General features: G+C 40.5%; 1 protein-coding gene across 1 annotated transcript in view; it reads left to right on the top strand.

Moving 5' to 3' along the window:
- The window catches only part of eloa (elongin A), a 16501-nt gene extending 2528 nt beyond the window's left edge, over nucleotides 1-13973 (top strand). Inside the window, 12 exon segments of the mRNA XM_020618506.1 lie at nucleotides 742-798; nucleotides 1257-1369; nucleotides 3104-3233; nucleotides 3235-3628; nucleotides 4804-5126; nucleotides 6235-6346; nucleotides 7150-7302; nucleotides 9373-9470; nucleotides 10695-10875; nucleotides 11107-11227; nucleotides 11497-11675; nucleotides 11783-13973. Of these exon segments, the coding sequence (XP_020474162.1) occupies nucleotides 742-798; nucleotides 1257-1369; nucleotides 3104-3233; nucleotides 3235-3628; nucleotides 4804-5126; nucleotides 6235-6346; nucleotides 7150-7302; nucleotides 9373-9470; nucleotides 10695-10875; nucleotides 11107-11227; nucleotides 11497-11675; nucleotides 11783-11844 (1923 nt within the window). The 3' untranslated portion in view covers nucleotides 11845-13973.
- Nucleotides 13974-14226: the final 253 nt, after the last annotated feature.

The following is a 14226-nucleotide window of genomic DNA, read 5'->3' as shown; positions in this document are numbered from 1 at the left end:
TCAGTGAGCCCCATGTCCACCCCACCACCCCACCCCACCAGTTAGGCCACGACATCATTCAGTGTCCATGACGCAGGACGCAGTGACCACAAAGCTGCTGTTTCCAGTGTGAATCAGGCGGTGATGACTGCAGATCCGGGTTAAATGTAACAGTCAGAAAGAGCCCCTCAGTTACATAAATCCCCCAGGTAGAAATGCTTTAGAGCAGACAGTTTTATAAGAAAATAAAATGTGAGCAAAGACCTTCCCCATGAGAATACTCCTATGTAAATAAACCCAAAGGGTGAACAGTTGTGGAAAATGAAACTCTGAACAAACTGGCCCTGAATATGCTTAAAAATACTTTAATTTTAGTGACATATCAGGACACAGTGCAAACAGTTATTGGGGTAATTGATTAGTCAAACAAAAAAATATACAATAGTGAATCAGTTATGTCTATTTGTAAGTGAAAATACCAAATATTAGTTGGTTCCAGCTTCTCCCATGTGAGGATTTGTCACTTTTTCTGGTATTATATTGCTGTACACTGAATACCTTTTTTAGGTTTTTTGATTATTTGTCATTGTTTCACAGACCAAATGACAAATTAATTACTTAAAAAAATAATCTCATTATTTGCAGCCCTAATTTCCAGTACCAGCAGAGAGACCCATCCAAACCATAAAGTTCGAGGTTATAATGGGATATTTGTTTTTTTTCTAAATGACTGAAAGATGATGTTTTCTCTTGTTTTTCCAGCTACTGAAGACTCTCAAAAGACTGGGGGAGCTTCCCATGACTGTGCATATCCTGGTGGTAAGGATTTGTTCATTCATCATTCACATCCTCCATTTCTAAACTAGAGTATCTGCAAATACAATCAAAATAGAGAAAATAATGCTGGACCTCAGAGTCTGACCAACAAGATCAGTAGATCCCCACTGATGTGTTTTAGCTGTAACAGCTTTGCTGGGAACAAAAATGCCCTGTTCACTTGTTTTTTTTTTCTTTTTTGCTCGGTGATATTTATGGTAATTATCAGATAACTCTGCTGAAGCTGCCAGCAACATTCTCACAGCTCTAAAAGTAAAATTTACGCAGAGAGAATGTAGACACTTTCCATGGAATATTTACCTACGAAAAGACTTGTAGGCTAAAATACAGCTGTAAATGATCAAACCTTTCCTTGTGCTGTTGAGTTAAACAAGTAGACTAGGACTTAAATGTTGGACGCAAGAGTGATTACTGTCCATGCACGATGTTTTTTCTCCTAGGAAACAGGAGTGGGGAAGACTGTGAACTCCTTTAGGAAGCATGAAGTTGCTGGTGAGACAGCGAAAAGCCTCGTAGCCAAATGGAAGAAACTGGTTCCTCAGTCTGCAGACAGGTATGTCAGCATACTTGTGCCTCCACATGCAAATGGTAGTAAGATGTGGAGTGGTCCCTGCTTTAGCTGTCAAGTGTCTGCACACTGTATGTCAAGTGCTGCTATAATTATAATCAGTGAAGCTGTTGTATAGTAGCAGTCCAGTTTTTTTGGCTTCTGACTCCTTAAAACCAAGAGCTGTTAAGACAGAAGAGTTGTGACTTTGAGGCAGCAGATCATGTGATTCATGTAAAAAGTCACTTTCACCACAGCAAACCGTCACACTGACGACTCGCATGTTGACATTTGGCATGTGTTTTACACCGGATGCCCTTCCTGATCATGTGATTGATGTAGCTTCAAATACTTCCAAACAGTCAATTAAGATCCACTGTTTTCTGTAGGGATAAGCAAGATTTATCAGCAATTACTATTTTTAATGTACAGCTTTGCAAACTAATTCTCTGTTCTGTTGCTATAGATAGCTCAGTTAATTTAGCTAGTTAGCATGGTACCTAATTATAAAAGTGACTGAATATTAGCGTGGGACAGTCAGAAAGCTATTAAAACATCTTTTGACGTTTCGCTAACTTAATTGTCACAATTACTGCTATTGATTTCAACTTCTTACTTTGGAAGCTAGCAGCGAAGTCAATGTAACTGTATAGTGCTGCTCCTAATGTTTGGAACTATTCGACATTCCCATGATTCGCCATTACTGTAAAAACGGTCTTTATAGAGTTGGTGGAGATGTCGTCATTCTTCTTAATCCACTCTGCTAAAAACAAGGCAGTGGGTCCTTGTAACATATCAACATGGGTTAGATGTATCTATAGAAGAGGCCCTTAGCAAAGTTTGTAATTAATACTAAATGATATACAAAGCTGAATACATTTTAGTTACAGTATAAATGTTCTAATATCTTTCATCTGGTCTCATACTGGTCCACATGTTAACTAGTGTGTTCAGACAGTCTCCCGGAGAGTGACACAGGAGATCACAGTGCCAGTGGGCTGTGCAGCTTAGCAGAGCTTGCTTACTCTAAGATGTGAAATGAAATGATTGGTCATATTTTATTCTCTCGCTGTATGTTTTGTGTGTAGGAACATCCTGTAGCCTGACAGACTCGGTCGCCATTTTGTTGACTCACTGAACAAATCTTGAGACGTGGGTGGTGATTCACAGGTCTGAAACCAGGCCAGTTCTGTGGAAGACGGGAGTGATAGGAGAGAAAGTGAATCAGAATTGTGTTGACGCACTGTTTAGTAAATGTAACAACTTTCAGTCACTGGTGCTGGTGTAAACAATATTAGAGTACTTCCATTTGATGGACTGGCGCAGCCGTAATGAAGCTGGAGTGTCAGCATTAAACAGTAGCTTCAGTGAAGACCTGAACAAAATAACACAGAATATACATGATGCTGTTGGACTGTGTGGAGTAAGATGATTATAGCAACCTGATCTTTATAGACATTTTGTATACGCCACTAGATGGAGTGCAGAAGATAAAGAATACGTCTTTTTAAAGCTAATGGAAATACAAGGACTGGGAACATTTCATTACAGAGGAGGAAAAACTCTGTGTTCCAGTCTGGTGTCAAGTTACTGTTTAATACTGTAGGTCTTCTAACTACTAGTAACACATATTTTTGTTTACCTTCTAAAGATTTATCATTTTATTAGGCCACTGTATGTTTTACGTGTCAACCTGTATTCGGCAAAGTAATTTGTGACGGAAAAATGTTTCTACCTCAGAGCCAACAGCCACGCCAAAGAAGCCTCTCGGTCCCACACACACTCGCGAGGCCCAGAGGCAGGTGGTGGAGGAGGCCACAGACGCACCCGGGAGCCTTCCCCTGTGGAAGAGCCCTCCTACATGGAAGGAGGACAGAGCCTACCACACCAAGTCCTTGCCCTCGCCTCCTCAGCATGAGCAGTACAGCCCCCCACAGCAAGGAGGCTACCAGTCCGAAGAGTATGAGAGCCTCGAGCCTGAGCCCAGTCCTCCTCTTCCCCCTCCTCGCAAAGAAGCCCGCCACAGCAAACCCAACAAAGAGCCCAGCAAGAACCACCACCACAGAGACCGACACAGGGACGAGGAACGGCAGCAACGCCACGCACAGACGAGTAGTGATCGAGGAGGAGGAGAGGTCAGAGAAGGAAAGAAACGTAGTGCAGACAGAGAGAGACAGAGTCCGGTACAGAAATCTGCCAAGCACAGCAGGAAGTCCACCACACACGAGAGCAAGGGGGAAGAGAAGAAGAAAGGAGGCAGCGATGGTGAGTGTGTCTCTGTGCTGCTTATGTATGTTAACTGAGGTTCACAGTGAGTTTAATGCAAGAGGCAGTTTTCATTTAGTAGTGTAAATTTGATCAATGTCAATACTATGTCCATGTCAAGTCAGTTTTGACAGATCTGGGGGTTTTTTTATCCATGCGTGTGTCTTCCTCAAGCTAACGATAAATACAGCCAGACAGTGATCGTTCAGTTCTGTTACACTGTTTAGAAAGCAGGGATACATTAACTTCAGCGGCCTGTGGCTGGTTCAGTGCTTGAACTGTGAAGACTCTGCACTTGTTTTGATGCTCCAGAGCAGCATTTTTAAATACAAGGCTTCATTATCACCTTTGGTCACGTTTGCTTTCTCGTAGAAGCCAACATAATGATTATGTGATCGTGAGAGAGTTTGTTATGCAGCTCTGTGCAGAGAAGATGTTTCTTTTTTATCAGCCTGGATCTTAAGAGTGTTGCCACAACAGCAGAAACATCCTGTAGCGGCTGATGGTGACTCTGTAGGTTCACTGTTCAGTAACTCTGCTGACAGGAAATTACAACATTTAAAAACAAAATACAAATTGTTTCATTGACAACACTGAGTGATTTCTCTTTCCTTAGAATATTGGACACATTCACATTAAAGGTTACTTCTTTAAAATGTGAGTGTTTGATGCTTTCATTTGTCAGTTATAATAGTAAAATCAATATCTTTGGATTTTAGACTAAAACAGCTTGTACTGTCTGAAATCATAAGGGGCATTTATTCCAATGTTCTGATAGTTTATTGACAAAAACATTATTAAATCAAGGAAATAATCACCAGACTTGAAGATGAAGATAATAATTGTTAGTTGCAGTTCTAGCTGCATGAAATTTTACAAAGCAATTAAACCAGTAGTCAAAAAATACTTGGCAGTTTAATTATGAAAATAATCCTTAGATGCAGCTCTAGTTAAGAAGCTCTTTAAGTGCTGTTTGACAGGTTTTACCATCCTTCAGCTCCTGGTCCTTGTGTCACTTGGGGGAAAAGCTGCCCTCCAAATTAATGTAATGAGGTGAAGATTACTTTGAAACCAGTTATTTTTAGTGAGCATAGTTCGATTAACACAGGCTAGGATCCTGACCTCCCATGACTCACTTCCTCCCCTCACTTTTCTCTTTCCGTGTGTGACTCCAGGGTGGCCGCGAGCCCCGAAGGAGTTTCCACCCAAGGAGGAGGAAGAGGACTTCGAGACTCCCACCATGTCCTTTGAGTCCTTCCTTACATACGATGCCCCGACGTCTGTCAAGAAGAGGAAGAAGCTGCAGTCGTCGTCACACAGTCGCCCATCTCACACTTCCTCATCCACGTCGTCTTCTCATCGTACACGCACCCCTCCACCTCCTTCGACCTCCTCATCCTCGTCCGCCAAAAAGGTGAGCAAGGCGGATGGCAACAAGAGGCTGCATTCAAGGTCCAGTTCATCAGCTGCTGCACCAAAACCGGAAAAACACAGGAGGGTAAGAACAAACACAGAGTTTATATTGTGCAAACTTAACAAGACGGTTTGTAAGAGCATCAATTCTCATATTGTTCTTGATGGTTTTCTACAGTAAACATCAGCCTGTGTTTAACAGTTAATCTCTCCGTTAGAGAGAGTTTGACAGGCTTTTGTTTTAGGTATAATTTAATTTAGCCTGCAGTTAGCTGTTATTTTAATAAGCAGTTAGTCTACCATTTCTTTTCTTGATTAATCGATTAATAATTTGGCTCAGAAAATGTCAAAAATGTAAAAACATGCCTGATACAGTCCACACCTTAAATATAATCAGTTTACTGTCAAATGAGACAAAAAAGCATCAGATTGTCACAAATCCTCACATTAAAGAAGCTGCAACCAAAGTGTCTTTGGTATTTATTTGAGAAATGACTGTAATTATTAATTGATTATTACATTTTTTTGTCCATTGATCGACTAACTGATTCATGGAGTAATTGTTGCAGCTCTGAATTTAAGCCTGGTGTGTTTAAAAAGTGAAAATCTGATGAGCTCTGGGGGGTTTTAAGGACTTTATTTAGCCATGAGATTGTCAGTCTCTCTCCAGGAACTAAAGCTGTGCTTTTATTTTGTAGAATCACATTACCTAGCAACAGCAGCACACACCTCAGTCTCAGTTGTATAGAGATGAGCAGTGACCTTGTAGGTTTTAAATGCTGCATTTCTTTTCCACTTGTGTAACAGCTTTATCAAAATAATATGATAATTCACTTTCTTGCTCAGAGTTAAATGAGAACTGGAGCCAGCAGATGGTTAGTTTATCTTGGCTTGGAAGAAAACACCAGAAACAGGGAGAACGAGTCTGGCCAAAGATTAAATCCAACTACTTCTAAGAAAAACACACTATAACCTGACAAGTGACACTGTAGTTAGAAAAAATCCAAGACCAGAGTAGTTGTTGCTCCTGATTCCAGAGTTTGACAGTGTCGCTTATTTGACGTAACTGAGCAAGGAAGTGAATAAACATATTTCTGGTGTAATTTGGCAGCCTTTTCCCACTAACTTCATTATTTATTGTATAAAGTTTCTGCATGTCCCGCTTGTTGATGTGATCATATTGTTGCGTGCAGGTGGTTGAGGCTGTTCCAACTCTTCCTGAAATTCCTCTGCCGGCAATTCAGCCCAATTACAGACCTCTGCCCTCGATCGACGTCACGCCGCTGTCCCCGCAGAGACGGAAAGGTAACACCCCCAGCTTCAGATGAAACTTTATGTGATGTTTTCACACCTATGCCATATTCAATCTCCTCTAAAAGTCAGGAGACTAACAAAGACAAATTTAAAGTTGGTAGTTTCTACTTCTGGGCTTGTAATGTCACTGTGACACGTCATTATTTCTGTTTGTTTACCTTTTTGTTACCTGAGTAAGTGCACCAATCTTACAACACATTGTAATCCAGAGCAGCCTGCAGTCCATATCTTTTTGTGTTCTTGTATTTGTGCACAAAAATAACAAACTGTTAAGTTCCCTCCTTTTGCAGCATTCAAGGGCTCTCCTCCTTTCTTCACAAAGAGAGGGTCTCCATATTTTCATCATTTTATTGCTCCAAGAATGAGGCTAGAATAATAAAGACTAATAAAAAGGAATCATAGAATAAGATAAATTGTTTCAGAGCTGAACAGTTGCTATGACTTCATGCTTTTTCTAGTGGTGGTTCTCCAGTCATGCACAAACTTCACTCTGATTGTGTCTGGCATGGAGGTGAGCAGATGATACTGACTAAACTTTTTCTCCCTGTGCAGCCAAAACCCTCTGAGGCCTGAAGGCTTCTCTTTTGCTCAGGCTCTTCTTCACATAATTTGGATGTCAAATACCAAAAACAAGATTTGACATGTTCAACCAAGTGAATTATTGCATTCATATGAAACCTGGTCAGATTCTTCTGTGTACCAGCATATCTAAAACTGTCCATGCCAACAACGCCTCAAGGCCTCCCCCATATCGAGCTGTCTGACCTTCACCCCCCCTCTGTCTTTACTTTCAGTTCCTGCCTACAATGACGAGGAGGACACCGGGTTCACAGGGAAGCGGTTCAACTCCAAGATGGTGGTCTACTCAGGATCGAAGAGCTCTTACTTGCCCAAGATGATGACTCTGTATGAGCAATGCATCCGAGTGCTGCAGAACAACATTGATTGTGAGTAGAACTGCTGCATTTTGCTTTGTGTTCACACTATAAGCAACAAAGCTACACAACAGTCGTGGGTCTTTCAGCAGGTGGCACTAGAATGCTTCTGCATGTTGTCACAAGCTTGTGTACAATCAAGTAAGCACTATAATGTGTTCATAATGTTGTTTTTCATTAATGAAGATAACAAGTCAGTAACTCTGTGTAACAAACACAAAAATATATAGAGAATTAGTTTTGTATTGTCTTTTCATTTTTCTTCCTGCTGCTGTTCCACATCTGCACCAGAGGCTCAGTTGGCAGGGATCCCAACCACACTCAGCTCTATCTCCATCAGTATCACAGGGCTGCCAGCTCTCTCACTCAGTGTCATGCTAACCAAACACAAGCAGAACGTGGCATCTTATCTCTGACTTTCATATCTGTGGCATCACACAGCAGCAGGGACAGTATGTGCGTCTCCACATTAAGATAGGGGCATTGCACAATTCAGGCACGTGACAGACCAACTGACTGTATATAAGATGGACAAACCCACTGTGAAGCTTGAAGCTCCAGTTTGGCCATTGCCATCTTGGTAGAGCTTTACTCTGCCTGCTACAGCTAATCGAAAAATGGGCAAAGAGGTGGAATGTAAATGGCGCTCGCTAGACAGCTGGTGGCGGGACTCTCCAGCCTGTCACTCATAGCAGCTATGCCCTTAATTGTGCATAACTTTTAGCCTCAATATAATTGAACCAGGTGAGTTATATAAAAATTCACCCCCATACAGTTTTCATAGAAGGGGACATTAGCTGTAGAGACCAAAACAGTTTTTGTACTAGGCTATAAATGTTTATTTCTGCTGTAAAGTTGGGCATTTTAACATGGCAGTCTATGAGGATTGACTCCTTGTTGGAGCCTGCCTCAAGTGGCCGTTCAAGAACCTGAAGTTTTGGCATTTCTGCATTGGCTTTATTTCTGAGCCTTGGATGTTGCTCCTTGGACAGAACAAATGATGTGGAGTTACAGTAGCCCGCATTCATTTAGGTTAGTAGCCTAAATTCTTCTTTACACAGCGAACTCTGATTCACAGTTTCCATAATGAAATCACTGGAAACAAAGCAGCTGTGTTCAAAATGAGTCCAGTCCAGAGCTGTTTGTACATTTTTATTCCCAACAGAAGTCCAAATATCGTTTTCTCTGGAGAATCACAATATTTTTGTGATTGGTCATGTGGATCATTACAGGGAGTTTTCAGCATTGCTGTTTAAATGTAATCATTTTTGCAGTAGTGGTATACACAAAAACCCTTGTTGACAGCTGCCAGTTTATTGGGCTACAGGCCTGTATATTTGGGGTGTTGCATTATAGTCTCATGGGACTTAACATGGAGGCGAGCTTTTTTCCTTCAAATGCATTTAACGTGTTGCTTCACCCGAATTATGAATAAAATAAAATAAAACATTCGTGCTTCTACTGGTGGAAACTGGACATGCAGGGAGTTGGATTCAGTTTGAGAAACTGGCTTTGACATTTCACCAATACAGTGGAGATTGAAAAGATGGAAAAGGAATTTAGTTTGTGGTATAGCATTTGGAAACAAAGACTACATTTAGAACATTTAACAGCAACATCTCTTTGCAGAAACAGGGAGTCATTGTTACTCTGGGCCTTTCACACAAAACAGTGTGTACAGTTTTCATTGTAGCCATTTACTGGTGAAGAAATAGTCAGCAGTCAGCAGTCAACAGTGTGGAAACCACCCCACCCAAACCCGACCCCCCACTCTGAAGTCCCAATTTAAGACTTGCATCTGTGGGAAGATTCCAGTACATTTTATTTCTTTTCCCAGTAGGTTGTGTGTGACTGTCTGTGTAGGTGCCAGCTGGACAGGTTTCACAGCAAAGGATAAAAGATAAACAGAAAACTTGTTAATTGATTGTACAAATATTTGAGAGTCAATATGTGCTCCTCTGTGGTCACCTCCTGACTCAGCACTGCTGTGGCTAGCTCCACCCACCCATTAGTGCAAGGTGGTTAAAACAAGTGAAAGCTAGTGCACAGGTGTGACTGTTTGGTGTCTCTGTGCTCTCTCAGCCATCGCCGAGGTGGGTGGAGTGCCGTTTGACATCCTGGAGCCGGTTCTGGAGCGATGTACGCCAGAGCAGCTGTACCGCATTGAACAGAGCAACCAGGTGACACACACGCACGGAGTGACATTATCAACCCTTAACCATTACAACTAAATACCTGACCCCACCCTGCACAAATAACACAATACACTGAAAGACTTTACAAGATTGGAAAGGTGGAATTTTTATTTTTATTTTTACTTTTATTACAACTGTACCTGTTACAGCTTGATGCAATATGAAAGATTTTTGCAGAAGACCACATGTACTGTAGTTCATCCCCAAAAATAAGTAGCCTCTAATTGTAAATGGATGAGTGGGTGATTAAAAATAAAAAGCATTTAATAAATATGGGTTAATATTTAATTTAAAAACACACCAGGGTGTGTCGGTATTTAGCACTGTCTACACATAGTAGAAAAAGTCATGCTTTTTCTTTTTTTAAAGTTGCTTTCTTCCCTCCTAACAGCACCAGTGGGTGTATGAGACACTCCTGTTATCTTTGTTTATTTGGACAAGTCATCTTGCCTGTAGGATTTCACAGAGATTTACGTCATTTCTTGGTTCTGCTATCAATCTAAGACATAAGTATTTTACTGCCATTAGGAACTCTTATAGTCTGAAATGTCTCCCAAAACATGGAATATTTTGTCACATGACCAGAAAGTGCAGGAATGATGAACATTTATATGGCCACACAATCTTCAAGACAGATAAACAACTAACAAAGAGCACATTTTCTGGAGTTTGCAGATGCTTGTTGTCACACACATAGGATGTAAGACCTTTGCTGGTATGTGTACATTTTGTACTGGTTCCCAGGTTACTCCAGGAGAGTTATAAAGAGAGCTACAGTATTATCTTTATGGAGTTGTAAACCTGATATGATTTTGAAATTATTCTTGAATTTATCTCTGTGTATCCTCCGACCTTCGTCTTAATCACCATGGAGCCCTCACCAGGCAGGGCCTATGCCTCCACACTGGTGATAACCATGGCCGGAGTCATTATGTATTCGGGTGTCCATTCGTATGCCCGTTCCATTCTCGTGAAGGCAGTATCTCAGAAACACCTCGGGGGAATTTCTTCAGATTTGGTACAGGTGTCCACTTAGACTCGAGGATGAATTGATTGGATTTTGGTGGTCAAAGGTCAAACCTCACCATGTGTCCAATTCCTATGAGTTTAACTGTTTGGTGGAAGCGTATAATCATGAAGCGGTAATTCTAGTTTGTTTCCTAATAATCCCCGATTTGTGAAAATAGCTTTTACTTTTTCTTCTTTCAGTGTTTTACGGAGGACTCTGATGAGTTGTGGATGCGTCACTGTCAGCGGGACTTCAAGCGCGAGTCTCCTCAGGAGTACGAGTCGTGGAGGGAAATGTATCTGAGGCTGCATGACGAGCGCGAGGAACGACTGAAGATGCTCACCCAAAACATCACCTCTGCACACGCCAACAAACCCAAAGGCAGGGAGAGTTTTCACTGACTAAAGTTTTGTGACTAACTGTAGAAGATGTGTGTACTGAAAGTTACTGAGACTGTGAGCTGGAGAAACCAAAACATTATCAGTTTCTAGTTACTGTATATGTTGAGTCACTGCTGAATCAGTCAGAAAGGACAAGGAGCATGATTTGGTAATATTTATTTACTAGGTTTTTTGAGTGTCCTGTTTTAGTGTGTTGTTTCTCTCCTGGCAGGGCGGCAGGTTAAGATGGCATTCGTCAATTCGGTTGCCAAGCCGCCACGTGATGTTCGCCGCCGACAGGAAAAGTTCGGCACCACCAGTGGTTCCTCCACCATTGCTGCAACTCTCATTAAGTCAGTTTTATACACCAGATTTCATCGTGTTGGCTTGCAAGTGGAAGTTGCACTCTAGGGATAAAATAACTCTGAACACTAAACCTATTCAGTTAACTGACAAAATAATCAAGAGGTTAATTGATAATGAAAATAGGTGAATATTGAAATGAAATTTTAAATATTCTCTCTCTCAGTTTCTGCTGTTCTTGGTTTAGTCAGGACTTTGAGGCACCTTGCTTTATTTTAGATTCACCAGACTCATACAACTTCTTCCTCCTGGCTTTCAGAATAAGGCCAGCTACCACAGACTGTTCTGGTGAATCCAGTCACTCCTCTTCTTCTTCCCAACACAACCCTCCTCCCAGCTCGTCCCGCGCCTCAGCACCGAGTGGAGGAGCATCAGCAGCAGCAGGGGGGGGAGGAGGAGGAGGAGGACACGTCGCCCGAGAGAAGCCACAGGTCAAAAGTAAGTCTGCGATAATGATCCTGAGCCATAGTTTAGGATAATAAAGTACCAGAATTATGTTTGTGCTCCTTCAAATCTAACAAATCATCTTTTTTGTTTTCTTGCAGAAATTGCCCCCATGATGGCCAAAACTATCAAAGCGTTCAAGAACAGATTCTCCCGCCGATAGTGTGAAAAAGACTGAATGTATTTTATGAATTCCCACTGTGTTTATAATTTAAGTTTAGCTAAATTTTACTGAAGACCCCTTCGTCCCTGCACACATGCACCGCAGCATCATCTCAGTCCACCAAATGCATCATATGAACTTTACAGTACTGGTGGAAGAGATGTGTTTTTTTTAACTGGTGGTTTCTGATTTGGGGTTCTTTAACTAGTATTTAAATCAGGAATGTTGGTCAAAGGGTTGTGGCATCTGTATTAAGACAATTAAGTCAATAACTTTTTACAGGAAGCAAAACACAAAGTGTGTCACTTTTTCTGTTGCAAAAGAACAGTTGGACATTTTGGGAAGTACACTAGTTTCTTGTTGAAGGTTAGATGAGAAGATTAATACTACTCTTGGCTGCATGGTAAATACATTGTCAAATCAAATCAGTTTTATTTATATAGCACTTTAAAAACAGCATCCAATTGACCAAAGTACTTTACATAGAAATCATGATGAATAACCAAAACAAAATTAAATAGGTTCATTATGTAGCTGGACCCAACAGCTGGTTAACTTATCTTAGCATAAAGTCTGGAAACAGGGAAAAGCTGCTAGCATAGCTCTGTCCAAAGGCAACAAAATCCATCTGCCAGCACATACACATAAACCAGGTGTAAAAACGACAGCTGAAAGTTTTACGAGGGTTGTGCTTTGGTGCCTGCATGTTACTATGTTACGTTGTAAGAATGTAATTCATGTCTTTAAAACGAGCAGTCGAAAGGCGACATATCTGATGATATTTAGATGTGGCAAAGTGGGATCACAGCTTCTGATGACCTGTGTCAGAAATCATGACCTTCATTGTGATGAACTTCTGTTGACGCTGGTAGATTTTCTGGGTGTTATTCAGCCTTTAACAAAAGCGAGAAAAATGCCGAATACCTGATAAATCAGGATGCAGCATTTACTGTTTTTTTTTGTTTGTTTTTTTGTTTTTTTTTAGGTACAGGTCAGAAAATGATCCTACTGTGCTTGCAAATTGAACAGAACTATATGCAGCGTCTAAATATTGTCAGGTATTTTGCCTTTGTTTTGAGTATTTTAAAGATTTAATAACCAACAACCATTTATAGAAAGTAACCCTCCCTGCAACAGCTCATCTAGCTGTCTTCCGGATATGTGCTAAATGAAGCAAGGAAAGTTTGTTTGTATAGAACATTTTTATACACAAAGGCAATTCAGAGTGCACACAAATAGATAAAACAGTCAAATGCATACAAAAAGCATACAGAGATAATATATTAAAATGCATATATAGGTAACTTTAGAATTCAAATTAGATTAAAACATTAAAAGCAACAATTACATGACAGTGTAGATACCTATTACTTCTAGGATAGCTGTTGTAGACTGGATTCTCACTTTTGTCATTATACTTTGTATACTTCAGTCTTATCAAGGAAAGCTGCTGGTTGTAGCTTCTCATTCATCATGGAGCCTGGAGATTGGCATTTATCTTCTCACCTAACTCATCAATTTTAACTTGATAGGATAGAACAAATGCTACATCTTTTAACTTAAGGAATACTTGTTTGTTATGTTCCTTTATGACCAAACGATACACTACGTTAGGAAAACCTTTATACGCTTTTGTTTTATCTTTTGCATGCATGGTGCAAGTGAACTGCAACATCAAGACTCCATCTCAGACATCAAATGGCTGGTGAAGGACTGCTTAAAAAAAGAAACCACAAACACAAATGTGAGTTTAAACATGTTTTGCCTGGTGACTTTTTCAGTGTGTAGGGCTACAATAATAGCTGTGAACCTCACACAAGCACACAGTGTAGACTTATTTTAACCCTCCTGTGGCTTCATACCATGATTTCCTGCTGTTGAATGTGTGCATCCCTCTTTATGTCTGCTTCACTGTGATAAAGAACTTGAATGATAGTTGACGAGATGAGGAACAACAAGGAAAAACAATAAGGAAAGCGGCTGATCTGCAGCTTCAGTCTGCAGAAAGGACAATGAGATGTATTTATTTTAAACACTGGGACCTGGCTCCCCACAACATGGGCCCAGTAGGAAGAAGGTGAAAAATTGTAATTTTATTAGATTTTAATAAATGTTATATGGTCATTTTTATTAAAATTGACTTTCACCCTTAAAGAGTGTCAGTGTGGAAATTTTTATATGGTGTAAATCTGCATTTTGTAAAGGTTTCTTAAGCAACACAAAAGTAATAATAATAATAATAATAATAATCTTTATTTGTACCGCACTTTCCAGCTCCAGAGCACAAAGTGCTACAACAATAAAAACATAGTAATACAATATTAGTTAAGAACACTCAAACAGACAGAAGCCAAATAGATATCCAGCGTCTGATATAGGCCA

This window comes from Monopterus albus, unplaced genomic scaffold (genome assembly GCF_001952655.1).
Source record: "Monopterus albus unplaced genomic scaffold, M_albus_1.0 scaffold206.1, whole genome shotgun sequence".
In the NCBI taxonomy this organism is placed as follows: domain Eukaryota; kingdom Metazoa; phylum Chordata; class Actinopteri; order Synbranchiformes; family Synbranchidae; genus Monopterus; species Monopterus albus.
This window is presented reverse-complemented; position numbering and strand designations above follow the sequence as displayed.